Source organism: Podospora pseudocomata (assembly GCF_035222375.1).
Source record: "Podospora pseudocomata strain CBS 415.72m chromosome 1 map unlocalized CBS415.72m_1, whole genome shotgun sequence".
NCBI classification, from domain to species: domain Eukaryota; kingdom Fungi; phylum Ascomycota; class Sordariomycetes; order Sordariales; family Podosporaceae; genus Podospora; species Podospora pseudocomata.
The window spans coordinates 3,154,419-3,180,244 of record NW_026946363.1 but is presented as its reverse complement, the minus strand read 5'-3'; the positions used below and the strand labels follow the sequence as shown (position 1 = coordinate 3,180,244).

Here is a 25,826-nt window from a genome sequence, read left to right as displayed (position 1 = left end):
GAGGCACAGATACCGCCCGTCGGCGCTGCCATGACGGCAACCAAGTTGGACGGGTGCGGCAGCTTAGGTGATTCCCGGGCGTCACTTGCAGCTGATGATTTCCCATCCACCAGAATTCCACAACCTGACGGAGATTTGTTGGACAAGAAGTCGAAGACACGGCGCCGCACCGTAACACCGCATTTTCCAGCACTACGCTACAGTCCGAATACAGGAGACGTGCTGCTACAGTGCATGCACATTTCTATTTATGGCGCCCGTTCTGTCGCACTCTAGAGTGGGGGTGACACTCTGCAAAAAGACCGTTCGGTTGGAAAACCACCATGCCGAAATCTTCAGACATCCCATCCGATCAGAATGCTGTCCCCTTTTCTTCCTGCTTCTCCTACCAAGCATTCGGCACTTTTCAACACTCCGAAGCAGGAAGATGCTGCGGTTGGAGAGCAGGTGCATACTCGGTTGGCGCAACAAAGCAGACCGGAGACCAGAGGCTGGTTCGGGTGCATCCCGCTCTGCATCTTGTGGCTTGAGGATGACCTTCTCTTTGGCTGATGGGTCTCAGCAAGTGATTACGAAATTGCGGGCGCTCAAGCCCAAGCTCCCCCATCCCGGATTTTCTTAAGATGTGCGATATAGGACAAAAACCACAGTTACATCGGCCGTCTCTGAGAAGTTACCTAGGTGGGCCCGTATCACCAGCCATACGTCACAACCCATGCAGCTCATGGGCATCAGAACGACTGCTCAGACGAAGAAAAGAAACAGCAATGAACCTACGGCAAGCGATCGAATCAGCTCCAGCAGCACAGTTTCGATGTCATCAGGCGAGCCAAGGTCAGTCGGTGTCTCAACAGATCATTTCGACATGTCAAACTCAAAGGTCTGATCGGGAACTTTTCTTGTACATTTCAGCGTACGTATCTCCCCAGCGTTATCCGTATCTTGCTGACACACGGAATCACAGCTTTGAACGACAAGCAGAGGAGTAGCATTGCGTCGAACTCCCACGCCAGCCTTGCTCATTGGTTCGCGTACGGGTCAATGCGTGGGATCTGTGTGCTACGGTGCTGTACAGCCTTCATAACATAACACCCATCCTGTGCCATCCATGGTTGACTACCATGAAGAAGTCGGCAACGAATGTTCGATAATAGTAGTGAGCACCGGCAGTTCGTAGAGGAAGCCAAAGCTAATGCAAGCAGCGGCCAAGATGACGGTCCAACAGTGGTGGTAAGCAGTGTCCAACACTCTCGGGTTTTAAAATGACCGAGACCGGCAAGCTTAACAACGGTCTAACATTTTTGTCCGTAGCGCCGGGCGGCCAAGAGTGGACCTTCCTTCACCTTATCGAAGCTTTGATCCGGCTCCAGAGCCGCGGCGGGGCGGGGGAGCTGGAGAGATGGGGAGGACACGACTGAATCCGAGTGTAACGCTGTCATGGATGACGGGGCTGCTCAAGCAGGAAACCAGCTCGTAACCCGCCGCGCGCGCTGCCAGCAGTCACAACCAGTCCTTCGCGGTAGACAATCACAGTGAGGGACTGAAGGCGAATCGCTTCCACCAGCGGTCTCAATGGACGGCCAAACGCTGAACCACGGCGAACCTTTTGTGCTCATCCAACATCGGTACCTGAATCAGAGGTTCACCGCCCACGGTCAGAAAGAACAGTGTTTGACGCCCTGATGGAGCACGTCCTAGGGGCCAGGAGATTAGGATTATTTGCTGGCCCGGGCGTCCACGTGTGTGTCTGGAGGGGAGCCTTGTCCAAAGCTCTCTGTTGGATAACATGACCAAAAGGTACAAGCAGGTACATGGTGAAAATCCCTGCATCCTCCAACGGGCACAGTGTTTATCGGCAAGCCCACACCGTTCTGCCTGGTGCGAGGACGAGGACACGGGAATCCAACCTCTTCATCTGGGCGGTGGGTTGATCATCATCATCATCATCATCATCATCATCATCATTTTCATCATCTCCATGACGACAGGCAAGTTGGGATATTTGAACGACTGACTGACAAGCCTTCTGACGGGGACGTTGACAGGCGATCAGAGGTTAATCAGATCGGTCGTCAATCATCTTGTTCGGCAACGGGAGCTCCCTGGATCCCGTCGAGGGCAGCAGACGAATCAATGATGGGAGGCTGCAAATGCAACGTGGGGGTAGTAATTTAAGATTCATTTACGGCCCTCACAGACTTTACAGATTCTAATTCTGTGGATTTTGAGCCGCATCTATGGCATGGGCTAGTAAATTGACTGCAGATACTCAACATAATGCGTGATGGTCGATCCTGTCTCTTGTTCCTGCAGGAAACGAAGTCTCAGGTCGGAAATCAAAACCACCCAAATGCTTCTTCTTTTTCCTGCAGGGGAAAAAGGGGGCAGCACAGCACTCGTCGTCGGACGTTTTCCTTGCCAGTTTGTCCAGGGAAAACGCCACGCATCAGCCCTCGTCCGTCCATCCGTCCATCGGAGTTTCTTTTTTGTGTGTTGTTGGAAACTTGTTGTTGTTCGCCATTCCAGTCTTATATGCTGTGTTAGCTCAACGGCCCGAGGCTGTGTTGATCTGTTTTTTTCTTTGGATACCAAGATTGATTTGAGACGTCTTCTTCGTACGAATGCCTGACGGGTTATGCAGGAACGATAACTCTATCGTTACGCAAATCGCCGACCAATTTAAAGAGGATGTGCAAGATGTTTACACAACAGTGAGATTTTCAGAGTCGGACTAATTTTTGATATGTCAGGACGGGGCTCACAACTTTTTGCCGTCCCCGCCGTCATGCAAGCGGCCGCAACAAATTCCGCACTCTTTTGCTCTTTTATACCCTTTCGTCACCTGGGTTACACATTTGTATGTGTGTTCTCTATCAGTCAGACTCACTCTTCTTGTACCCGAGATCCCGATTTCGTTAACGGCCCCCTCCCTCTTCTTCTCGATCCCCGGGTAAGAGCTGAGATAGGTATCCCTCCCAACGTGAACGCGTGATGAAAGGTATCAATCGGTTATCGCCGCAGCCGCCGCCACGGGACAGAAGGGTGCTTTCTCAAATTTCCCCCTGGCAGACTGCAGAAAGGAAGGATTGATGAGCATCCCGCACACATTTGACGCGCGCGCCTTCTCGCACGGTTGTGATGGACCCCCTCCCCCTGTCATGACACCCACACACACCTTTGCTTTCCCCAAGATTTCTAACCATGAGGTCAGCGCGTTGTGTGTGCCGGTGCCATTTTGCGAGCGCAAAGACGGTGGGGGGTGGGTTGGCCGCCGTTCATTGCCGCCTGACTGCGTGACTGTGTTATGTGTTATGCGTGTACCTGCTTGCTGCTCTTTTCTTCTTCTTTCTTATTTCCCAAAAACATTTTATTCCATGCGGGCGGCAAGGGGAGGGAGGGAGGTGTTATTTCCACCTTTTTTCTGCATTATATGCGGCCTCCGTTGACGGGGAAGGGAAAGGGATATCATCATGTTCAACATTCTTCTGGATGGTGAAGGGATGTTTACACACCACTTGCCGGTTACTAGGAACTACACTAGGACAGGTAAAAATGATGAAAATGGGATGGGCTGGTTGTGTGTATACTAGCCCAAAGGGCACAAGGGAGGTAGGATTGTTGTGTTTCCCCCGCATCTTTTTTCCTCTTCCCCTCCTCGCGTGGTGTGTTCTGCAGTAGTAGACTGGAAGAAGAGGGTGACGATCAGCGCGAGGCGAACCGGCACCTGACCGGGGACGCCGCAAGACATCCCGGGGGCAGGCTTCGGTTAGGATTTGGGCTGAGAGGTGGGAAGGAGGGGGGGGGGTTGGCCTCGACTGGGCTGGAGTGAACTCGGCTTTTATTGCAGCGCAGCAGTGCAGTTGATGTGTGTTTTAGTGCCACGAGGAACTTTTTAGTTTTGAACCCGGTGGCCTACATGTGCCGATCGGCTTCTAGACTTCTGATGTGACGCTGTTTGTCGTCATTTTTTTCCCCTTCTGGGGGCAGAGGGGGTTTAGGGGGGGTAACCTCGCACTGTTGTTTTCTTGAGCTGTTGTTGTTGTCTTGCCGCTTCCGAGGGTGGCGAAAGGATACATTCATGGGTTAGAGGAGGAGGAGGAGAGCGGGATAATCTAGTGTATGTACATGGATGGGTGGGAAAGGATGCCGTGGATGATGCTAAAGTTAGCTCATGGCGGGTGGGGAGCTGGAGGAAGACACAGACCGAGACACTCGGGGACGGGTGGGAGGTTTGGGAAGAAGAAAAGGAATCAGGTGGGTGATGTTGAGTTAGCCGAGACATTGATCTCGTTCTCGGTGAGTAACGGTGAGGAACTTTAGGATGGCAAAAAGGACATTGGGAGGTTTTGGTGGTGGTCTTTTTCTGGGGGAAAGCATGGCGGCGAGGTAGATAGGTATCATGTCGATCTTGGATCGTCGGCGAAATGTGTCAAAAGAGCTTGCCGCCGTCATCACTGCTGCTCATGTCTCGAGTTGGATTTGCTTTTGTTGATCTTGATAATGTTGATGTCAAGTTCCACGTGACAGCCATCATCAACACCGTTGACGCAAACGTACGTTACCGAGACTGTGTCATGCTTTTCTGCTGATGATTCAGGGTACAGATCATTCGTTTGTCTAATCTCATGGCGAGGCCCTGAGTCCATGTCAGCTGTGAGGGTCTATGCGTTGTTCTGTGGAATGTAAGAACTGAAATGTGAGAGTAGATGTGTACGTTGATGAGACATGCCTACCAAGCGGCGCATCTTTGATTGTTGGGCCGTTATCTTTACTGAGTTCTAGCTGCCGGGGTTTGTCGGCTATCAGGTATACTTGTCGGCATTTAGTGGATATGTACGGTATGGTTTAAACAACAGTGGACTGACCTCTGTTTACATCTCTCCCTAGCCCCTGTAATATCTACTATGGATGACTTGGTGACCTATGTCAAAGTACCCAGGGCCTCCATATGATGAAAGTTGAAAGAACCAACAGGTTATCCAAAACGCAAAGCTTCACTTTAGTCCTACTTATTGTCAAAGACCTCAACCTGACGCCTCATAGGGATACCGTTGAAATACTTCTTAAACATCCGCCTGAGACCAGTTTCCGATCTCAAGGTTCATTGCTCATATCTCCACTAGGTAAATGTAGATTTTCTTGAGTTTTCTACTCTTTCATTCACCGCGACGAAATATGCAGCTCACATATCACGCAGGATCTTTAACACTTCACATGCTTCCCTAATCCAACACGCACCAAATAATTGCAGGCATTTGCTGGTAAACCCCATGAAAATGCCGATATTCCATCTATTAACAGCCAGACCATGTCCCATAGCCCCCAACAGTGATCTTGTAGCACCTATCCTCCTTCCAGTCCATCACCCAAACGCCCCTTTCCCAACTCTCACCCCTAATTCCTCACCAACAACCCCCCAATCTCCAGCACAACCCTCCCATCCTCCTCCCTCCTCACAATCCTAACCTGCGTCAGATCCTTCACCACCCAATCCGGCCCAGCAGACAAAACCTCCTCCACACTGTGAGAAGTCACCAACCCAACAACCCTGCACCCAGCCGCCTTCCCAGCCTCGATCCCAGCAGGAGCATCCTCAAACACCAAAACCTCCTTCCCCTCACCCGCCGACTCGCCCAGCTTCTCCCTCCCCAAACGATAGCAGGCCGGATCTGGCTTGCCGTTTTGCACAGACTCCGCCGTGACGAGGTGTTCCGGGACAGGCAGGTCAAGGACCTTGAGCCACCCGCTTACGAGGGGAAGGGAGCCAGACGTGACGATTGTCCAGGGGGCAGAGAGGGCAATGAGGGAATCGAGGAGGGAGCGGGCGCCGGGGATCTCGACGGCGTCGGAGCCGTAGAGTTTGGGGAGGAGGGCTTCCCTGGATTGGACATACTCCCAGGTGGCCTTTTCCGGGGCGAGGATCTTGAGCATGTCTATTGTTCGGCGGCCGTGGGAGGTTTGGAGGATAATTTCGGGGCTTACGCCGATATCGTTGCCGATGCTGGAGGGGTAGTGCTTAGTTTCTGGGTTTGATATGAACAAGAGGGGGTGAGGGCTCTTACCCTTCCCAGTGCTTCTCTACGGCGGCGGTGGAATCAATGATTGTGCCATCCATGTCGAAGAGGAAACTGTCAAAGGAGACGGTTTCGGGGCCGGCTGTGAAGCTGTAGCCGGTGGTGTCTATGCTTCCCATTGTGACGTTTGGTTACAATACCTGAGCTGGTGGTAAGACTGTGTGGATGAGTCTCTCAAGGTGAGAATATGTGATGAGTCTTTAGGAAACAGAATGATGTAACTTGATCAGATTAGAGTCAAAATGCAAGAGGAAAAGAAGGGAGACAAGATAGCATTTCAAGAGTTGGCATGGGAACCAAAACAAATCAAAATCCACCACGGCGTCGTCGGATCGGGTCGGCAACCAGTGTCGGAGTATCCCAATCAGGAAACATCAGATTCCACTTTTTTTCTCTTCGGCGGTGAGATTGACCGTCGTTGGAGCCCAATGCTCTGGGAAGTGGCTAAATGGACATCTCCGCTTTCTTTTCTGGTTACCGGGTGACCCATCGGAGGCAGAGACGGCATTCTTTAATTTGAGAGACGAATCACAAGAATTGAAAGATATCTTGTGAGAATGAAGCTGCTACATAGGTCTGTCATATGTGTACTAAATAAGTGATCAATGTATTACCCATGTTGAGGGACTATGTGGTATTCAACAGGGACCCTCCAAAGCCTCGAGAATCTTTGAATCATTGACAGTGAATGAAGACTGAAACAAAAGATTTTGAGATGTTCATCCGAAGAATCGACGAGATGTCAAACCCACAATGCCATTGACGCAGTGAGGTGAGGGGCGGTGGGTCCGATAACCCCGATAAGCACCACAATTCTGTCTTATCGTAGGCGGTGAGGGGCGGCAGGACCAGCGCTCCACCATAATATTTTTGAACTTTTACAATCGCCCTGCTTTGCGACCCATCTCCAGGGCAAGTAAGCAGACGATCGAAGCCATTTTGATCATAAAATTAAATCAGTTAAAATGGCGGGATCAATAACCAAACCGAAAAGTATGCGCTCTCCCCTCTATCTCCTCGATCTATTGCCAATTGATCTTTTCTAACCCGCCCAAACCCTACAGAGCCGAAATCCAAGCGCACTCCCGTTCGCTTGAGGCACAAGATTCAGAAGGCCTCGGCCGCGAAGCAGCGCAAGGCGAAGAAGGAAGCCAAGAAGAACCCACAATGGAAGAGCAAGCTCAAGAAGGACCCCGGCATCCCCAACCTGTTCCCTTACAAGGAGAAGCTGTTGAACCAGATCGAGGAGGACCGCATCAGGAAAGCCGAGGAGCAGAAGCGCAGAAAAGAGATGCTCAAGGCTGCCAAGGCCGCTGGATCTGAGGAGAACAAGGATGAGAATCGCATGGACGACGACGAAGAGTTTGAAGGACTCGAGGAGGATTCCATGATGGTCGATGAGGACGATGACGACAGCGAGGGGGACGACTCCAACCCTCTTGCGGCTCTCATTCGCAGCGCCAGGAAAGCGGCCGAGCAGTATGACAAGGAGCTGGAGAGCGGCGACGACGACGAGATGGACGACGATGAGGATGATTCTTCCAACGATGAGGAGTCTGGCGCGATCGAGGTTCCAGGCGGTGCTTCGTCCCGCAAGGCCTTCGACAAGGTCTTCAAGCAAGTTGTTGACCAAGCCGACGTTGTTCTCTACGTTCTCGACGCCCGCGACCCCGAAGGCACCCGCTCGCGCGATGTTGAGAAGGCCGTGATGGCTGCTGCTAGCGGCGGCAAGCGTCTCATCTTCATTCTCAACAAGGTCGACCTGATCCCCCCATCAGTTCTCCGCGCTTGGCTCGCCCATCTCCGTCGCTTCTTCCCTACTCTCCCTCTCCGCGCCTCCAACCCTGCGCCCAATGCGCACGTCTTCAATCACCGCGATATCACCGTTCAGAGCACCTCCTCTGCCCTCTTCAAGGCGCTCAAGTCTTATGCCGCGTCACGCAACCTCAAGCGCGCCATCTCGGTTGGTGTCATCGGCTACCCCAATGTCGGAAAGTCCAGCGTCATCAACGCTCTCCTCTCCCGCCTCGGTGGCCGCAACAACCGCGCCCCTTGCCCCGCCGGTGCCGAAGCCGGTGTTACGACCTCTATCCGCGCCGTCAAGATCGACCAGAAGCTCACCCTCCTCGATTCCCCCGGTATCGTCTTCCCCTCTACCGGCTCCATCTCCAGCTTCACCCCCAAGAACCCAACCGAAGCCCACGCCCACCTCGTCCTCCTCAACGCCGTCCCACCAAAGCAAATCGACGACCCGGTTCCGGCCGTCACCCTCCTCCTCAAGCGCCTCTCTGCCCAGCCAGAGCTTCTCGAGAAGATGATTCAGCTCTACGACCTCCCCCCTCTTCTCATCAACCCCGAGAGCGGAGACTCGACAACCGACTTCCTTGTCCAGGTCGCGAGGAAGAGAGGACGTCTCGGGAGGGGCGGTGTTCCCAACATCCAGGCTGCTGCCATGACGGTGGTGACAGACTGGAGAGACGGTAGAATCCAGGGCTGGTCGGCTGTCCCACCAGCGGTTCAGACCGGCGCCCCGGCTGCTTCAGCGAAGGGGCCGGCCAAGATTGCCAACGAGGAGGTGGGTGCCGATCAGAAGAAGATTGTCACCGAGTGGGCGCAGGAGTTCAACTTGGAGGGCTTGTGGGCCAGCATGGAGGCTGGTGCGGAGGAGGGGGGTAATGAGGTTGAGATGGAGTAGATACCTTTTTTTTCTTTTCTTTATCTTTCGGTTCAGTTGGCATTTATTTTGCAGGGCGGTTCATTCAGCTTTCTTGTTTCGTTAAGTGGCACAAAGGCGTTTTGGCGTCGAGAGAGAGAGAGAAGAGAGAAACAAAAACTGGGGGGTTTAAATGAATGAAAGATGGTGTATTATGTACTTTTGTGTCCTTTGATGTCGTTTTCTTGTTTAGCATGATGGAAAATACCATATCCGAATCTCTCAAAGAACTACGAAAACGCAGGAGAATTGGTCCAGAGAAGAAAACAACCATACATGTACCCTGGTTTACTCTTTTACTACTTCCCTACAATAACCTTCCTTTTCCTCCACCATCTAATAGGTCTTGACCAACTCCATCCTCACTCCCCTTTTCCCCGTCGTCTCATCCTTCTGATCCGTCACCCTCACCCTCACCTTCTGGAACAGCTCCACCCTCACCTCCCTACTCCCACTGACCCGCAGCACATAATTCTCCGCGTCAAACTCGGCCTGCGGCTCCGTCTCAGCCAGATCCCTCAGCCTTATCAAACTCTCAATCCCAAACCTCGGCACCAAAACCACAAACCCGTTGCTAAAAATTTTCATGACGAACCCGTCCTCCTCCGTCGCCTTGCCGCGGAGCGCCTGGCCGACATAGTAAGCAATGCTCGCCCTCCCCGCGAGCTGCGCGTTCCGGTGCCTGACATTGATATTCTTGCACACAGCCTCGAGCTTGCCCCTGCTGCGCGTGCTGGGGTGGATGGCCTCGTATTCGATCGCCGCGGCGAGCTGACGGTGGGCCATCAGATCGGCGTACCGGCGGATGGGCGAAGTGAAGTGCGTGTAGATTTCGGACGCGAGACCGTAGTGGCGGAACTCGGGGTAGGCCTGCGTGCCGGAGCAAAAGTATTCGGCCGACATCATGCAGCGGGTGGCCATGATGCGCACCAAGGTGTTGAAGAAAGGCTCCTTTTCGTCGACGCAGCGGTCGAGACTGTCGGCCAGGGCGCGGGAGGATTCGACGCTGAGGTCGAGGCCGCGCTTGACCTTGAGCTGGTTGGCAAGTTCGTCAAAGTTGGTCTTGGGGGGCGCGCCGTGGCGGCGGAGGATGGCGGTTTGGGGGAAGGCTTCATATATCCTTCTGGCGACCGAGGTGTTGGCGAGAAGCATGAACTCTTCGACGAGGGACATGGTGTCGAGATGGACCTTGGTCTTGACGTCGATGGGGTCTGAGGTCTCGGATTCCATTTGCACCTTGACCTCTGGGGAGGAGAGGGACAAGGCACCGGCATCGAGACGCTTCTGCTTGAGCTTCTTCGAGAGAGCCAAGAGAGTTCTGATGCTGGTGGTGAGCTGGTCCTGTTGAGAGCTGTCGTCCACCCTCAACTGCGCTTGTTCGTAGCTGAAGGCTTCACGTGACTTGATGACAGACTTGGTGAAGCGGGAGCCCACGATGTCGGCATCAGAGGTCATCTCCCAAATGACCGAGAACGCATAGCGCTCGACGTAGGGCTTGAGAGAGCAGAGGTCGGTACCGAGAAGCATCGGAAGCATGTCGATACGCTTGTCGACCAAGTAGACTGTGGTGCCACGAATGCTCGCCTCGGCGTCCATGGCGTTGCCGGGCTTGACGAAATGTGAAACATCGGCGATGTGGACTCCAACCTCAAAGTTGCCATTAGGTAGAGGCCGCGAATGAAGAGCGTCGTCGATATCTTGGCACCCGATGGGGTCAATACTGCAAATCAAGAGATCTCTGAGATCCTGGCGGTCTTTCCAGCCTGGATCCTCGAGACTCTGTGGCACCCGCCAGTCGTGACCTTCCTTGGGCAGACAGTCGAGGACGGTCTTGGGGAAAGGCCGGTACTGAACGTCGTACTCCAGGAGCAGGGCTTCTGTCTCGGCAGCCTTCGTCTCCAGTTCACCGAGAGAGCGCACAAAGTGGCCGGACGGGTGGCGAGAGCTGCGGTCCCAAGCATCGATCGTGACCAAGATGCGCTTTCCGAGAAGTTCGGAGACCTGTCTGGTGCGGAGGCGGATCTTGGGGATCTTCTTGTCCATAGGGATAACGAAAACACTGTCTTGTTTCCTTCCTTGTTGCGCCGACTGGCTGACGGAGGACTGATCGATATGTCCGACATATTGACGCCAATTCCGCTTGATCACACCGACAACCTTTGCAGTCGGCTGAGCATGTCCCTCCGTCGTCTTTCTGTGTGTTCTCTTGACCTCCTCCTGCAGTGCCTTGCGTTCCCTTTCCGAAACAAAGTCATCAGACTCTTCGGCATCTGGGTTCTCGTTCTTCGTGATGGCATCCTCCTCGATGACTTGCGTAGATGGCTCCTTCCACTGATCCTTAGGCAGTACCTCCACCACAACCAAGTCACCATCAACAGCACGGTTGATGTTCTCCCGCCCCAGAATAAGCAACGCCTTGGGGAAAGCCGGTACCCTAATGGACCCCTCCAGATAATTGTACGGCGACACATTGAAGATGCCCTGATGAAGCAAATTGCTCTTCACTCCCGTCATCATCTTCGACATGCTGAAGTACTCGGAATACAAGTTATCCCCCGGCCTCTTCTCCTTGATCTGATCCCGATCCTGCGTCTCAGGAATCATATCCAGCAACTTCTCCCCATCCTTCAACTGCCTGACATAATCCGCCAACGAACAAGCGTGAATCCCCTCCTGCTTGGCCTTCCTCAAATTATCCCGATCGTTGCTCAGCATGACAATAGAAGGGGCATCCTTCCCCTTGATACGGGCCAGATGCTCGCCATACCACGCCACCGCCCTCCTCACCGCACGATCGTTTCGGTCATTGACCGTTTCGCCCTCCAAACGGGCCACATGAGTTTCGAGTCGGAACTCGTTGAAAAAGACATAAAACCTCTTGTCCTCGCTCTTGGTCAGGCTGATGAGCCGGTTGTACAGCGGGAGCGACCTGTTCCTCAGCTCCTCGAGCACAATCTGCAGGACAATCACGTCGTAAAAAGCAGACTCCTGCTCGAAAAGGTCCATGGCTGTGAGAAAGGCATTGGTGTCTGGTACCAGGTAGTGCCCCTGGGGGAAGACCTTTGTCCCCGCCGGTGAGTCTGAGAGGACAAATGGGATCGCTAAGATGACGATGGTTAGCGATGAGATGAGCCTGTGAAACAGAGGGTATGAGAAACGCTCACGCTTGCCCAAGGCATCTTTCGGAATGAGCATCTGATGCTGGCACTCCCGACACAGCTTGGAAGAACATGGGATGTCCCGACGGAGGTAGACCTCGCGGACGATTTTTTGGACCTTGCCGCTCTTGGTGGATCTCACATAGATCTTATTCGAGATATTGGCCGCGAGAGGGTCCGACTCGACCGACCGTTTTAGACTCGCCATTTCCTAAATTTGTTTTCTCTGTTGTGCCGAGTCTGGGTTTTCAAGACAAATTCGTTTATTCCTGTCTCCTGGTTTGAAGGGGTCGCCTTGAAAATTCGTTGATGGTTGCTGTGGTTTGGTGAATTTTTGATGGAGAGGTTGCGATTACCAATGTTGAATTCCTTGGTGTCGCTTCTCCGACCAATCAGTGCACCTTTGGCGCTTATATCTCTTATCGATAGCGCCTCACAAGCGCCTGCCGCGGGGTAATGCGGGCAGCCGACGACGATGACATCCTGAGTGGGACATAACTATTGGTTGTCTTTTGAAGGCTTGTTATGATACAGAGTGTTTATCTCTCAGATGTCCCATAGGACTGGCTTAGGCTCATCTCGTGTCGCGATGAGAATATCTACACCTACCTCCCAAAACGCACCTACAACTTCTGAGCTTCATCCTCTTCAAAAAGTGCGAGGGGGTTCAGGTCCCCTGCCCAGACCTAGGTCCGAATTCTCGTCTCACGCACTCTGTTGACACCCATGTTTGTTGGTGGCATATCAGATTACCTGGCCAATATCTGTTGCACTGCAGGTCTAAGTGTCCGTCTACAGCACTCTGGCACCGGGTACACAGCACTCAATATCACAGCTTACTTTCCATACTGTGTAATCCAACAAATCTCCCAGCCATGCTGGAAGCAACATCAGCAAAGAACTTTCACCACCAAAAGGCCGCGTCGGTACCCGGAGATGCATCACAAATTACAGCAGCCACGGGCGTCAAGCTCTCTCTTGATGACACCGGTCTAGACAGAAAGCACTGTAAGTGAAATACTCCCAAGCTGCATCATATGATCTGCACCAATTCAACCGGCGCATTTTGCCAGATTGCAACCCCTTGGTTCGCTTGTGCTGCAGTTTGAATCTTGGATCTATCTGGCGACGGGCAGGAGTGACAAGAGAGAGGCATGCTTCGGTCGGACCCAAGAAGGGGTCATCAAGGCCCTTGTCTTGTCCGGCCGTTTGTTGGGCCGTCGTCAGATTGCAACAGCCGAACACTTGATCAACTTGATCCCCCATTCCCCGCCTTCCAAAAATAGCAAGCAGACACAACGATATGATAAGATAAAGTTGCCGAAACAACTTCCAGAGCTTCGACCTTGCCCCGCCTTTGGCAGTCTCTGGAAGAGGTTGTCAAGCAGCCAAATCCACCCGCGAGGTAAAACCCCCTCTCAATGTTGAAGAACTCAAGACACAGTCGCCGCATTGGTTTCTCCGTGGCGAGAGGCCGTGTGTGTCGAAAACGCAATGCGTAAGCGAGAGACACAGGCCGCGGCATCACAATCCCAAAAGAGGATATCTCGCGTCTCTTGAAGTTTCCCCTGGCCTCATCCACATATCCCAGCTGCAGCAAAGTGGGCGGCGGCCGGATAGGTGCGCGCCCATCTGCGCCTCGGGTGTATACATAGGCCGAGTCGGATGGAAAAGCGAGATGAGGGTCAAGAGGGGTAGCTAGCCGGGCGGTTTCCTCTATCGATATCTTGCATGCTCGGCACCGTTTGGATTCGACTGAGATGACGATACGTTATGGGAAATTCCTTGAACGAAGCATCTTGGTAACTTTGAACGCTCCCTCATGCTCTCGAGGGAAATCTGTTTCTGTGGATGGTGACATGGGCCGGACTGGTCATTGGATACCTCCATGCCCGCTGAAGCATGCTGCTTTAGCGCCCGTCGATGCCAATCCCGTCCTCGTTTCCTGGAAGCAGCGGGCCTTGGTTCTGGGCTCGAGCAGCATCTGGAGTGGGTATACTCGGAATGGGTCCGGGAGTACGCGAGTTGGAGTGATAGATCCGTGGATCTGGCAAAGAACACAGGAGCTGTGACAGCAGCTTTGCTTCGGTACATGGAAAGAAGCGTTCCGACCTATGAAGGCCTGTATCTCTCGTTGATCCCAGGTGGGTCTCTCTGATGCCGTTCGAGATAGTGGTGTCTACCAGCGGATGACTTACATGGAACCCGCGAGTGCAGCTGGGGGAGGTGTGTGTAGGTGCTCTGGAGGGTGCGTGGCCCTTGAAAAGGTGTGTGTGCCAGTCAGGGTGGGCCGAGAAGGATTCTGCGCGTTTAGAAAGCCACAAGAACCGAACGCCCGCGCCCAGCGCTGCAAGGAAAAATGAAGGTCATGCTTGAGGGGAAGAGAGTGTTCGCTAATGGCGCACTCACTGGGGCAGATCGTGAACAGCATCGCTTGAGTGGCCCATGGGAAGGGCCTTCGGGAGGAGGTTGCAATGGCCAAGAGGGGACACGGCCTGGGGACAAGGAGGCTCCCGCCGGCCATGGTGCTAAGGATGGTGAGGGTGTGTACACTGTGTGTCGCCAGGTGCGTCTTCTTCTCTGCCCCCCCGGATCGTGCCCGTCCCTCCAAATAGTTCAGGCTGCATATCTGCCGCTGTGGAGGTGCTTCGAAACTTGCAAAGCATTGGAAATGCGAACGCCGCTCCTCGTCGTGGCCGGCCCGGGCTGGATCCCATTATGTAAAACCAACAGCAAAGGGGGAAAGTAAAATGATATTTCCAGTGCAGCGCCTTAACGGACGGCAGAAAATCTTCAGATCCAAGGCCAGGGAGGGGAGTGGTGATGGCAGTCGGGCGGGGGGTCGGGAAAACCCCAAGTTTGTTCGCGGCGCACAATTCAACAAGAGATCAACTTTCACGGTTTCCATGATTTGCAGCCAAGTGGTCCGTGTGCCGCCAGCTCCTTGGCACGATTGCGTCGCAGCCGGCCAATCAGAGAAGGAGACAGAGCTGCCAAGGCTATCAGCAGCTGGTGCAATCGCTTCCATCCTTGTAGCATCCACTTTAATCCCGGTCACGTCGCTCGGCCCTCTCTTCCCCACTCACCCCTCCTCTCCACAGCCCGACAAGGATGCCAGGGTCAAGCCTCTCGAGACGACCCCTCCATTTCCAATCTGCCGTCCTTCGAGGACACCACCTTTCCCTCGATCGTCCTGTGTCTATCCCCAGACTGCTGGGCGCTGCAGAACTACTCCAGAAGAACTGAATAATTCTACTCTTAACTGTGTGTCAGAAGCATGCGTCACACGGCGTGGCGTTTCACTGCCTGCGATTTCAGATTTCGATATAGTAATAGTGGGGGGCTTGTCCAGATCAGACAGTCAGAGACCTAACCCGAAAGAAACACAAGGTCCAGCAGAAGAGCGACCACCTCCTCTGGACCGAAGACGCCATGGGAAACGCCCGGGGTCGTGTTCCTGCTTGTTTGATTGTTTTTCCTTTTGCGAGATCCCGATAGAGTCAAGCCTGCCTGTACCTGGTGCGGCTTGATCTCGGAGGCACAACCGTTACGATGATTGTAGATTTCGACCTTGAACTTGATGTATCTGTCCTGGTCCTAGACAAAGTAACATTGTGCAGCACACGAACCAGACAACCCCCGGCAAGGCTCGAAGTTCCTCGTTCGTTTCTGCCTCATTGGGCGGACAGTGGCCACAGTACGACTCCCGGATGACCCGGGCCACTCGAACAACGACCGGTCTTCCGCCACGGCTCCGTGAGCCCCCCGATATCTACCGCTGTTTGCTTGAGATCAAGGTCTCAGCCGTGGCGCAAATTCTTGTTTCCGCCTGCTGGTCTGCCAATGGGAGCGCAAGGAGCGGCCAATATTTGGCAGCTGACGGAAGATAGTTGTGGGCCTGAGGTTGGAGATAGGCATGAGAATGATACCTTTGTCGGGCTCCTGTCCTATCCTCCTGCAGTCCTGCTGTAGCTACGTTAACCTGGGGCTTCATTAATCAACTTCTGTATGCGAGGATCCGTAGTAGTTGAGATCAGTGTGGCCACACTGCTTGACGTACCCGTCTTTAGGCCCGATGAGGTTTCAGGTTCGGGATAAGCTGTAAGCCAACTAGAGATGTTTCTAGTGGATAATGGTAGCATTCCATTCTCTGGCCAGAAACCACATGAGCCACCTCGAACCTGTGACTATTCATGTGATCCCCTATCCTTCTGAGACAAATGACGAAAGCACTCTGATCAGACGACCAGTCCTGGCTGTGTAAAAGTACAGATAGGAACCAGCGCTTGCGTACGATTTACTGCAGCTCCCGAGGACTCCGCTGATACTGTAAAAGTAACAAAGATAGGGTAGATGACGGTACTTTACCAGGACCAACTGCAGGCTGACCTCATCAGTGAAGGTCTCTTGATATCTCGAGATGATGGAAATGCCGCAGGATCCGCATGAACGCAATATCCTCGTCGATAGGCGTTGATGCCCCGGCGTTTGCCGTGTTGTTCACTTGGAAACGTGGTCTCGAGGTGGTATCGCCATGCAGTCAGTGCCCACTGCTTCTCCAGGGAGGAGCAAAGAATCGGTTGCTATTCTGCTTCAGGTTCTTTGAGGTGTGAAAGGAGAAAGCAGTAGGGTGTCGTTAGAAACAAGCACCAAAATTCCCAACCCTGGTCTCGTGGCGCTATGCATGTGATTGGTCAGAGAGGTCGGGTTTTCGACTGGTTCAGGAAAGCGTCTATGCACGGTTTTTATCAATGATAGAGACCTCTCTTGGGACAAGCGTCATTTTAAGGAATTCCATGACCGGAGGCTTCTTCTTGTTCTTCTTCACCTTCTTCTCCAGGGTCCGCTTGGTAGTTCTACTGTGCCTTTTCCAGAGATCGGAATGATCATCGTCAACACCATCTTCAGCGGGATTCATCTGAGATCCGTGAACTCCACGTCCACCTGTCTCGGAAGCAGCTTGTCGTCACACAGTTAGAGCCGTCGGTAGTCTCGAAGCTGCGAGGCGATCGGTCCGCAAAATCCGAGGCACGGATGTTCCAAAAGGCCTCACGCAGGGCAAGCCTCGAGCGTTCCAGCTGCTTTGTACGTCCTAGGCCGAGCACTTTTTGTGGTTGAAGGGCATCCCGGTCAGCCTTGCATCAAGGACATTTCTGTCAAAAGAGTGTTGCATGTTGCACACACACACACACACACTGAGTGGAATGTAGATGGGATGGCAGCAAGGGGCAGCAACTTACTCGGAGTGTGCCGAGTATCCTCTGTTCTAGCCAGTATCCCATTTGGGGAAGACCACCTCATGGATCTCGACATAAGGGAGGCCATCGTCCGTGTTGCTGGTAAGAGCTCAACCCGAGCCGGCGCTGACTGGCTCAACTTGCATTCCCGTCCATACACTGCTATATCCAGCACGCTCGCGAACGCGCACACCAATGCTACCTCATGTGTATCAGCCTCACCGGCTTTTTTCGAGCCCAGGTTGGCTCTCCAACAAGCTGTATGGGACAACTGAGGTTCCACAACATGGAACTCGACGCTGTCAGCAGCAAGAGAAAGAGCAGCGCAATATTTCAGGTTTGGAGCCACGATTCCTACCGTGCCATTGTCACCGCTCGGAGGAGATTGTGGTATGAGTGATACGGACCTGCATGTCCTGGCGAGCAAGCCATGCCGTCCGTGTTTATAGCAGAACGGGCCCGACTGACTGAAAAGAGACAGGTGCAGAAGTGATCGACAGACTCATCCGCTTCTTGGGGCACAGCTCGCTTTGCCTCTGGACTGCACGGCCCAGAAGCACCGTGATGCCAGGGTCCTCTTCAGTTGGGGGTTTGCGGTATGTACACCCTGCCCTCGTGCCATAGAGTTGCATTTTCCTGTGCCGCAACGTGTGCAACGTCAAACTTGAGGTTGCGCCGTCAAGCTGTCTCTGGAGCCTTGGAGCTCTGGGGAGCTCTCTGACTCTCCTCATGAGCTTCCGTCGGAGTGTTTGACTGCTCGGCTCGCACCAGAGCCGGTGTCCAGCATATGGATACCGTGAGATCCGTGTTAAATCCATCTTGCCCAGGTTATCAATCATCTTTTGTCCTGCGTTTGTCTGAATAGCCCCGAGAAATGTCGTTGTCATCCCGGTTATATGGATGGTACTGATGCGGGGCTTCTGAGGACCTCGGTCGGCCGAAGGTACCTCCATCGTTCCCACAAGGCTCCGGTGCCAAGAGAGCTGGGCCCGCCAGCAATCGCACTCATGTCCCTGCTCTCACCTTGACCCTTGACCCTTGACCCTTGCTTCCTGCATCTGTTCACTTGTTGGCTTCACACCTGGCGTGTAAGAACTGAGCTCCTCGTTACACTCGAGTAGGAGAGACTTACCTACCCAGAGGGAGCCTGTGCTTTCTGTCGTGTTACGGGTGTCAAGATGCTACTACTAATCTCACAACTATCATAGGATGAAGATAAACATGGAAGAAGAGAGGACTGTTTGTGTTTCTGGCACTGTGCCACTATCAGACCCAGCGTGCTGAATGAGCACCCATGCAGCCCATGCTCTGCTTACCCGTCCGTACCCACATCCAGGAAGCCGTTCCGCCCCTCTCCATCCTCACCCCTCCTTTTGGTTCAACCACAACGAGCATGGGCGTTCCGCGCTGCGGTGCGGTTCCACGCAGCCACTGGGGACGAGCTACCTATCTGTTAACAGCTATGCTCTGTCGTCTGTGTCTGTTACGAAAAGCGAGATGGCAAACGCAATGCAACACCAGAGCAGGTACCTGTGGTGTTTCATCTGACATGAGCAGCTGCTCTTGCAGCTACTGCACTTGCGGTAGGCATAGTGTAGTCGCAAGAGCGAGCTATAGTACTGATGAACTTTGGGACGACGATGCGCCACCAACCAACGCGCCATCATCTCGCGTCTCGTCAGATTCGGTGCTTTTCTCTTGCGAAACCTGCCATGTTCGTCTCTTCTTCGTATTCCCAGACTGCCTGATGACTCCCTCTACCCAGGCATTTGTTTCGAAATGTCTTGATACGGACCGAGCCAAGATCAAGACCAGACGGTGATCAAGGTCAACGTTGCAGAACAGTCACTCGCGCTAACAGCTGCGGATCCATCGTCACTTTGCAGCCCTCCCGCTGCCTTGCCTTGCCGAACCTGACCGGGGTGCTGCCTTTCCCAATCAGGACTAGCCTTCACCCCGCGTATTGCGTCTGCGCATCAATTCTGCAAAGCGCGAACTGATGAGAGAGTGAGGAGAAAGAGCAGCAGAAGAGAGAGAGAGTGAGAGAGAGGGAGAGCCTCTTGATCTCTCTCGAGACACGCCGGCCGTGGCCTGCCCAGCTCTCCTCGCAAGTGATAAACACCGAAGGCGAGAAAAAAAAACAGGCTAGCAAATCAAGAGGAAAAGCACGCATATTTCCATTTCGCACCCGTGTTTTTCTATTCGAGTTCCTTTCTCCAACCACATACATGCATGAGAGCAAGCAGCAGCAGCATTCCTTGCCTGCATCCTTCCCCCCAGCGCGTGCGTTCCCAGCAGACCAGGACCCAGGACCCAGAGCGAGACCAGGCAGAGACCAGGAAAAAAAAGCTTGAGCGCTTTTGGCTGCGTGCCCCCTTCCACGCCAGCCCAACTATATCAAGACACGTCGTTTCGCAGACCCATTGACGTGGTCGACGACGACGGCACTCATGTACGCTGCACAGCCCATACCCAACGGCGCTGATAGTGCAACAATCAACCCAGCAGCCCTCAACCCAGGTACGTTCTTTTGGCTTTGCTTCTGATCTCTGGACTGGAATATTTTCAATTCGGCAACACTATTTGTCGCCCGCGCTGCCCATCGGCTCCAGCCAGTGTTTGCGCGCGCCCGCCCGTCCGTCCACCGCACACCTGTCAGCCCACACAGCGCAAGGCAAGCTCCATCTAGTGATGCAGGTCGACCTCGAAACCACCGAGTCACGCCAAACATGTCTCAAGAAAGAAAGACCGGTCCGTTGAGCTCTCGGGTCTTGGATCTTGTCGCCGTTGCCGTCGCCGGGATGCCCGGCGCAATTCATCCAGAGCATCGCGACGTCCTGATCTTGCCATGGTCGTCGCCCAGACCCAGCAAATGAACCATGTGTGGATTGGCCCCCGCGCGTGTCGCAGCCCCTCCCGATCTCCACTTTACGCGTCTCGTCCTCTCGTCATCGCTTCTTTCCACTCACCCAGCCCGCGGCCTTCTCCTAACAACAGCCACTCAGACATGAAGCACATATTTACTTTGATTGACGATCACCGATACGAGCGTGCGATACTGATGAGAACAACCTGCCAGAACTGTTAGACGCGACTTCTCGAGGCATCAAGCGGGGCCGTTCTCCGCAGGATTATCCCGACGAAGGACCGCTCGGGTCGACTGGTGAGGACAGTACGTCTCTTCTGTGATTTCTTGTTGCTTCTTACCTGTCTCTGTGTAGCCGCAGCCTTTGCTATCCGGGTCTACACCTCCGCGTTGCATGTCTGTGGCTGTGCGACCCGTCGTGTAAAACCTGGGATCAGGGACCACAAGCTGACAGCTCCGTCACGCAATCTTCAGGTAGTGACAAGCCGAGAAAAAGAGGAAGACCGATGAAGTCCAGACAATCCGGGGGTGCTCCCGAACCTGCCACCCAGGCACCGGTACCTCCCTCTCGTCAGACAGCTCCCCCGCAAACGCCACAGAGCCAAAATGCTCCGCTGCCTGTCCAGACGCCCACCTACCCCCCCGCTCCACCACCACCGCAGTCGTCGCCGCCCAAACCCACCCCGACCAAGTCGACCCTGAAGGCGCTCCCAACGGTCCGCGACCACACCACCGACCAGCTTGGGCCCGGCAATGACGAGTACCTACCACGCGAAATTGACGAGGCTGGCGAGAAGAAGGTTTTGCCAAACGGCCAGCTCACAGGCGGCCGCGAGTACCGTTGCCGTACCTTTTTCGTGCCGCACCGTGGCGAGAAGCTTTTCATGCTTGCAACCGAGTGTGCCCGAGTGTTGGGATATAGAGACTCGTATCTGTTATTTAACAAGAACAGGTCCTTGTACAAGATCATCGCCAGCCAGGAAGAAAAGGATGATTTGGTAAACCAGGAAATTCTCCCCTTCTCCTACCGATCGCGGCAAATAGCCATTGTTACGGCCAGGAGCATGTTTCGACAGTTTGGAAGCAGGGTGATCACGAATGGCCGGAGGGTCCGTGATGACTACTGGGAGAGCAAGGCTCGCAAACAGGGCTTCACCGAGGCTGACCCGGCAGGAGAGAAACGACCTGGTGCGTCCAAGGCTCGAGAAGCCGAGGCAAACCACACCGCAAGCATGCTTGGAGCTCCTCACGGTGAAATTGTCTACAGCACCAATCCCGGCCAATTTGGCGGTGGCCCTCAACCGCAACTCGTGCAACCAGGTATGCTTAGACCGACGCCAGGAAGTTCGACCAGAATGCCCGTGATAACACTAGGACCAGATTACAACAATACTCACAGCAGAGACTATTCGAACATTCTCAAGACGGGACCACGACAGGAGATTACCGGCCCAGCATATCAAGATCGACTTCAACCCACGCCCATCACAGAATTGCACGCTCAAGCTCACCATGCTGCAGAGTTTAACCGTTCAGTCAACTCGCAACGCGATATGCGGAATGACTACATGCAGAACATTTGGAGACGACAGCACGACCAACCAACCACCACGACCCTGAGCCAGCCTGTTGGCACAAGCGAAGCACCTGCGTCGACCAGCCGCCCAGCCCCCTCAACGCACACCACCACACAGGGTATCCCGCAGCCTGGCATCATCTCCAACCAAAGCCCCCAGTTGATGATGTCAGCTGCACCGTACTCGCAACCTGTGCATGCTCCCACCTCTGTTGGACCTAGCGGCCCAGGTCGGGGGCTGGCACAGGACCCATCCCAGAGCAGCTCCAGACCAACCTACCCACCAACCGGTTCCACGGGCACCTTACCGCCAACCTCGCAGAACTACAGCTATCCCCAGACCCAAATGTGGCCACCAACGCCTCAGACGCCGCAGCATGGCTATTCGGCCTACACGGCTCAGTCTCAGCCGTCTCCCCACCCGCAGCAATCCCCCGCTCCTCAGCTGCGGCATTCCAGCACATCGAGCCAAGTGCAACAGCCTGGTGGCATGTCGTACCCAGGAATGCCGGGCATGAACCAAGGGTACAGCACCTCAGCCCAGGGGATGTATTCGGCCGAGCAGACGCCCCGGCAGTACATGCACCAGAGCGCACCGCCACCCGCCGTCACGCAGGCGTGGTCTCAACAGCAAACACCTGCACAGTGGTGGACAAACCAGCCGCAGTGAGCTTGATGCGCGTTTCCGGTATTTAGAAACAATTCCAAGGGTTTGTCGATATGGGAGAGGCATTTGTGTGCTTTTTTCAGTGTGTGTGGGTTAGGCAAGGCATGGGGGTCGGTTTCAACAGCATATTTGGATCCGGCTACTTGGGACGGGATTTTATAGAGGAGTCTCGGGCGAGGAGGAGCCCCCTCTTTTGCGGGCACTACTTTATATGCTTTTTTCTTTTTCAACGATACCATTTTCTGTTTTGGATTATCCGTTCTTGGGATTATTATATTCTTTGCACACCATCCATGCAAAATGGTTGGTAACTCTTTTCCGAGGTTGGGGAAGGAAGGACAACAGAATGTCATTGTTGACGGCAGGGGGTTTGAGGCTCTTTTGGACACCGCGTTAGGAAGGGATATTTTTCTGCAATTTCATCATTTACTCTCTTCTCTCTCTCTTTTTTTCCGTGTCTCTATCTCTGCGCTGTCGAGTTGTTGTCATTTTTCTGCTGTTTCTTCGCTTCTGATTTGTGTTGTTTATATTTTTGATTTCATTGATTTTTTTTCTTTGGCATTCCGAGATGTTGTTTGGCACAATATTGGGCGGGCAGCATTAGGAGGGAGGGTTTCCTTATCTTTTTTTCAAGGCTGGGATGGATCATATGCTGCTGCTAGTTGTGGTGAGCAAACGGAGGGAGTGTGGGAAGATTTTTGCACTTGTTGTAGCTGTTGTTTCTGTCTTTGCTTCATTATATCTTGACACTTTGATTTTGTTGCTTATCTCTTTGGATTGGGGATATTGGGGGCATGTTGGATATTAGGTAGGGTTTGAACAAGTTTATCCATTGTTTTTTTGATTTTGCCAATTCTTGTCGTTGATGTTATCTATGTTTTGTGATGGGGGAAGTGGAGGGTTATGGCGGGGGGGGTAACGTGGATTTGTTTGGGGTTTTGGCCAGCGAGAGTGTGGGTGTTTCCTTGTTTCTTTTCTTTTCCTTTTTTTTTTCTCTCTTGGGAGGAGCGGGATGGGACATTCTGCTAGCAAGACTGACTGACGTGCTGCTGTCAAGTGACGGACGGGCAAGGGGAGGGGGTTAACAGGGGAAGAGGGACAAAGTTTGGAGTAATAACAATGAATTTGTGTGGTTTTCTTTTTGGGCTTGTGATGATCTCTCTCTATTGAAAGTGACTTGTGACTGTTGTAGTGTGTTTTGTCCTGTTTGAAATGGAGGATCCCTGTGGTTGTTGTGGCGGTTACTTGCAGGTAGGTGGGGTTTTGCCTCGGTGAGGGAGTTGGGGGGAGGTGATGATGGCTCGGGGGTAGATAGATCACTTTCTTCTTTGTGTTCAGACTTGCTGGTATTGCTCGTAAAACCCTTATTATAACTTGTTTTTTCTTTCCCGTGTTGAACAGCTGGCTGGTTGGTATGGCGGAAGCTCTTTCCGTCTGTTCCAATATGACAGAAGCTCTTTCTCTAGATCATAGGGTATACCTTGCTCTTTCCAGAAGCTCAGCATGTCCCCTTCCCATTAAACCGACAGTCATGCTCATAATGGAAGGAGCAACTAACCCGACCATATCCACAAATACAAGAGACCAGACACACCAGGCCGGAAACGGGTCTACCGTCCGGATGACGGGAATAAAAGAGAGAAAACGGAAGCTCTCAGACTACATAAACTCGATTGTTACAAGTGATTAGAGCACAGTAGATGTGAAGAATACGGGGCAAGAAGCATAAAAAAAATTCCACCTAAATACAGTTATCTTACGCAAGAAGTGTGTGCTTCATGACCACCAACCCCTTCCTTAACCCTGCCCCTATTTCACATCATCCATTCCACACATGAATTAAGTTTTATCTCCCCCTCCGAACCCCCGCCGCCCAAGCTCCCCACAACACCCATTAATCACTATCATCATCCAAAGCCTCATCCTCCTCCCCTCCCCTCCCCACCTTATCATCATCATCACTCCCCTCCTCACCCCCCTCCTCCTCCTCTTCTTCCTCCTCCTCCTCCTCCTCTTCCGCCTCCTCCTCCTCCTCCTCCTCATCTCCCTCCTCCTCCTCATCAGCCACAGTCTCCGCATCCGAAACCTGCCCATCAACCTCCATCTTCGCACCAGCATCCAACCTCGCCTTCTTCGCGCTCCTCTCCCCCGACGGTGTTTCAGCACTAGCAGCAGCAGCCGTCGCCATCTTGGGCTTATTCACCGCCGCGAACCCCCCCACCCCCCCCCCACCACCACCACCACCCCGTTCCGTAACCTGGGTAGTATCATTCCCCACATCCTCCCCCTCTTCCTCCTCCTCATCCCCAGCGTCATTAGTAGCCGTGCTCATAAACGACGCCTCCCCTACACCACCACCACCAGCTGATGCGCCGGCCTTTTTGGCAGCCGCGACTTTTTTGCGGTAGGTGGACCGTTTGGAGGTTTGGATTGAGTTGAATTCTATATGGGGGACAAACAGCAAGTTAGTAATACGGAGGGGGTAGCGGGAAAGGGAAGGGGGGGGAGGGGGATGTTAAACAGACTGGCAAACTCGAGTTCTAATCTCTCCTTCATGAAGCCGTATTCAATGTCATCTAGGGCTTTGAAGACATCGGGGGGCATGATTGTTTTCTTGTTGGAGGCGAGGGTGTTTTCGTTTGCGCTGCAGGGTGGTTGTTAGTTACCGTGGGAGATAAAGGGGAAGAGAGGGGGGCATACGCATTCGCCAAGTGGTTTATAAACACCGTCGCCGACTTTGTCAAGGCCAAAATCGCATTGGCCTGGATCTGCGTGTTGGCTGGGAGGACGCCCTTGGCGAGGCGGGTGATGATTGATTTTGGGAGGGCGAGGTCCTTGTTTTCATGTCAATAACAGTCCCCTTTTCCCTAACATAGACACATGATAAAGGGCGAACCTCAATTGTGACTGCATCCTCCTTGTCCTTGTCCCCCTTTTCCGACATTGGGCCACCACCACCACCACCGCCACCGCCGCCGCCGGATTTTGGTCTCTTGTCGTTTGGCGAAGCAGAGCCTGGTGGTGCTACTGGGTGGGAGGTGGGAGCTGGGGTTTCTGCGGAGGACGGCGTTGGTGCTGGAGGGGCAGAAGCAGCAGCTGCTGCAGAGGCAGGTGGCTCGGTCGACATTGGTGTATCTGGGGCGTCTGGGACGTCATCGGCGAGGACGAATCTTGCGACGGAGACATCGCTTCGGCGTGCGGCGGCGGCGGCGGCGTCGCTCTTGCGGGCTGGCATTGCTTGTGATTTTTTGGGCAGGTGTCTTTTTTCAAGGTCGATTCCCAACAGCGGCCGGGGTGGGACTTTCCAAGCGCAAGTATTGGGGACAGTTGAAGCTGAATGAATGACTTTGATAAACGCGACGGGCTGAAAGTGGGTATATCGAATCTATAAGACGAGGCTGGCCGTGTTATAGAAGGATGCTCTGCTCCTTCCTCAATCGGGGGTTTTTTTTTTTTTAATGCTTCAATGCGCAGTTCGTTTCTTGTAAATGTCCAGCAATCGACTGCTGGTCGTCGATGTAGTTAGACAAGCCGA

At 53.5% G+C, this 25,826-nt stretch overlaps 9 protein-coding genes across 9 annotated transcripts; 5 read left to right on the top strand and 4 right to left on the bottom strand.

The window, feature by feature from the left end:
* Positions 1-30: 30 nt before the first annotated feature.
* On the top strand, positions 31-276 carry QC762_0010820 (uncharacterized protein; the record flags this gene model as incomplete). The annotated part of the gene is made up of 2 exons (XM_062882912.1): positions 31-53; positions 114-276. The coding sequence occupies 2 exons, from the start codon at positions 31-33 to the stop codon at positions 274-276; spliced, it is 186 nt and encodes a 61-aa protein (XP_062748610.1).
* A 916-nt stretch (positions 277-1,192) lies between these two features.
* QC762_0010810 (uncharacterized protein) lies at positions 1,193-1,477 on the top strand (the record flags this gene model as incomplete). Its single annotated transcript, XM_062882911.1, has 2 exons — positions 1,193-1,230; positions 1,312-1,477. 2 exons carry the CDS (start codon positions 1,193-1,195, stop codon positions 1,475-1,477), a joined length of 204 nt encoding a protein of 67 aa, XP_062748609.1.
* A 334-nt stretch (positions 1,478-1,811) lies between these two features.
* On the top strand, positions 1,812-4,421 carry QC762_0010800 (uncharacterized protein; the record flags this gene model as incomplete). Its single annotated transcript, XM_062882910.1, has 2 exons — positions 1,812-1,922; positions 2,054-4,421. 2 exons carry the CDS (start codon positions 1,812-1,814, stop codon positions 2,135-2,137), a joined length of 195 nt encoding a protein of 64 aa, XP_062748608.1. The 3' UTR covers positions 2,138-4,421.
* Positions 4,422-5,069: 648 nt separating this feature from the next.
* GPP1 (DL-glycerol-3-phosphatase) lies at positions 5,070-6,768 on the bottom strand. The gene is made up of 2 exons (XM_062885627.1): positions 6,063-6,768; positions 5,070-6,001 (listed from the first exon to the last, which is right to left on the bottom strand). The coding sequence occupies exons 1-2, from the start codon at positions 6,191-6,193 to the stop codon at positions 5,395-5,397; spliced, it is 738 nt and encodes a 245-aa protein (XP_062748607.1). The 5' UTR covers positions 6,194-6,768; the 3' UTR covers positions 5,070-5,394.
* A 184-nt stretch (positions 6,769-6,952) lies between these two features.
* On the top strand, positions 6,953-9,120 carry NUG1 (nuclear GTP-binding protein nug1). The gene is made up of 2 exons (XM_062885626.1): positions 6,953-7,067; positions 7,139-9,120. Exons 1-2 carry the CDS (start codon positions 7,040-7,042, stop codon positions 8,767-8,769), a joined length of 1,659 nt encoding a protein of 552 aa, XP_062748606.1. The 5' UTR covers positions 6,953-7,039; the 3' UTR covers positions 8,770-9,120.
* Positions 8,910-12,153, bottom strand: DIS3 (exosome catalytic subunit dis3; the record flags this gene model as incomplete). The annotated part of the gene is made up of 2 exons (XM_062885625.1): positions 8,910-11,888; positions 11,952-12,153. The coding sequence occupies 2 exons, from the start codon at positions 12,151-12,153 to the stop codon at positions 9,124-9,126; spliced, it is 2,967 nt and encodes a 988-aa protein (XP_062748605.1). The 3' UTR covers positions 8,910-9,123.
* A 4,696-nt stretch (positions 12,154-16,849) lies between these two features.
* Positions 16,850-17,270, bottom strand: QC762_0010760 (uncharacterized protein; the record flags this gene model as incomplete). Its single annotated transcript, XM_062882908.1, has 2 exons — positions 16,850-17,049; positions 17,186-17,270. The coding sequence occupies 2 exons, from the start codon at positions 17,268-17,270 to the stop codon at positions 16,850-16,852; spliced, it is 285 nt and encodes a 94-aa protein (XP_062748604.1).
* Positions 17,271-18,088: 818 nt separating this feature from the next.
* Positions 18,089-23,437, top strand: QC762_112030 (uncharacterized protein). The gene is made up of 4 exons (XM_062885624.1): positions 18,089-19,702; positions 20,262-20,354; positions 20,523-21,368; positions 21,429-23,437. The coding sequence occupies exons 1-4, from the start codon at positions 19,633-19,635 to the stop codon at positions 22,292-22,294; spliced, it is 1,875 nt and encodes a 624-aa protein (XP_062748603.1). The 5' UTR covers positions 18,089-19,632; the 3' UTR covers positions 22,295-23,437.
* Positions 23,438-24,185: 748 nt separating this feature from the next.
* QC762_112025 (uncharacterized protein) lies at positions 24,186-25,526 on the bottom strand (the record flags this gene model as incomplete). The annotated part of the gene is made up of 4 exons (XM_062885623.1): positions 24,186-24,733; positions 24,817-24,935; positions 24,992-25,125; positions 25,188-25,526. The coding sequence occupies 4 exons, from the start codon at positions 25,524-25,526 to the stop codon at positions 24,186-24,188; spliced, it is 1,140 nt and encodes a 379-aa protein (XP_062748602.1).
* Positions 25,527-25,826: the final 300 nt, after the last annotated feature.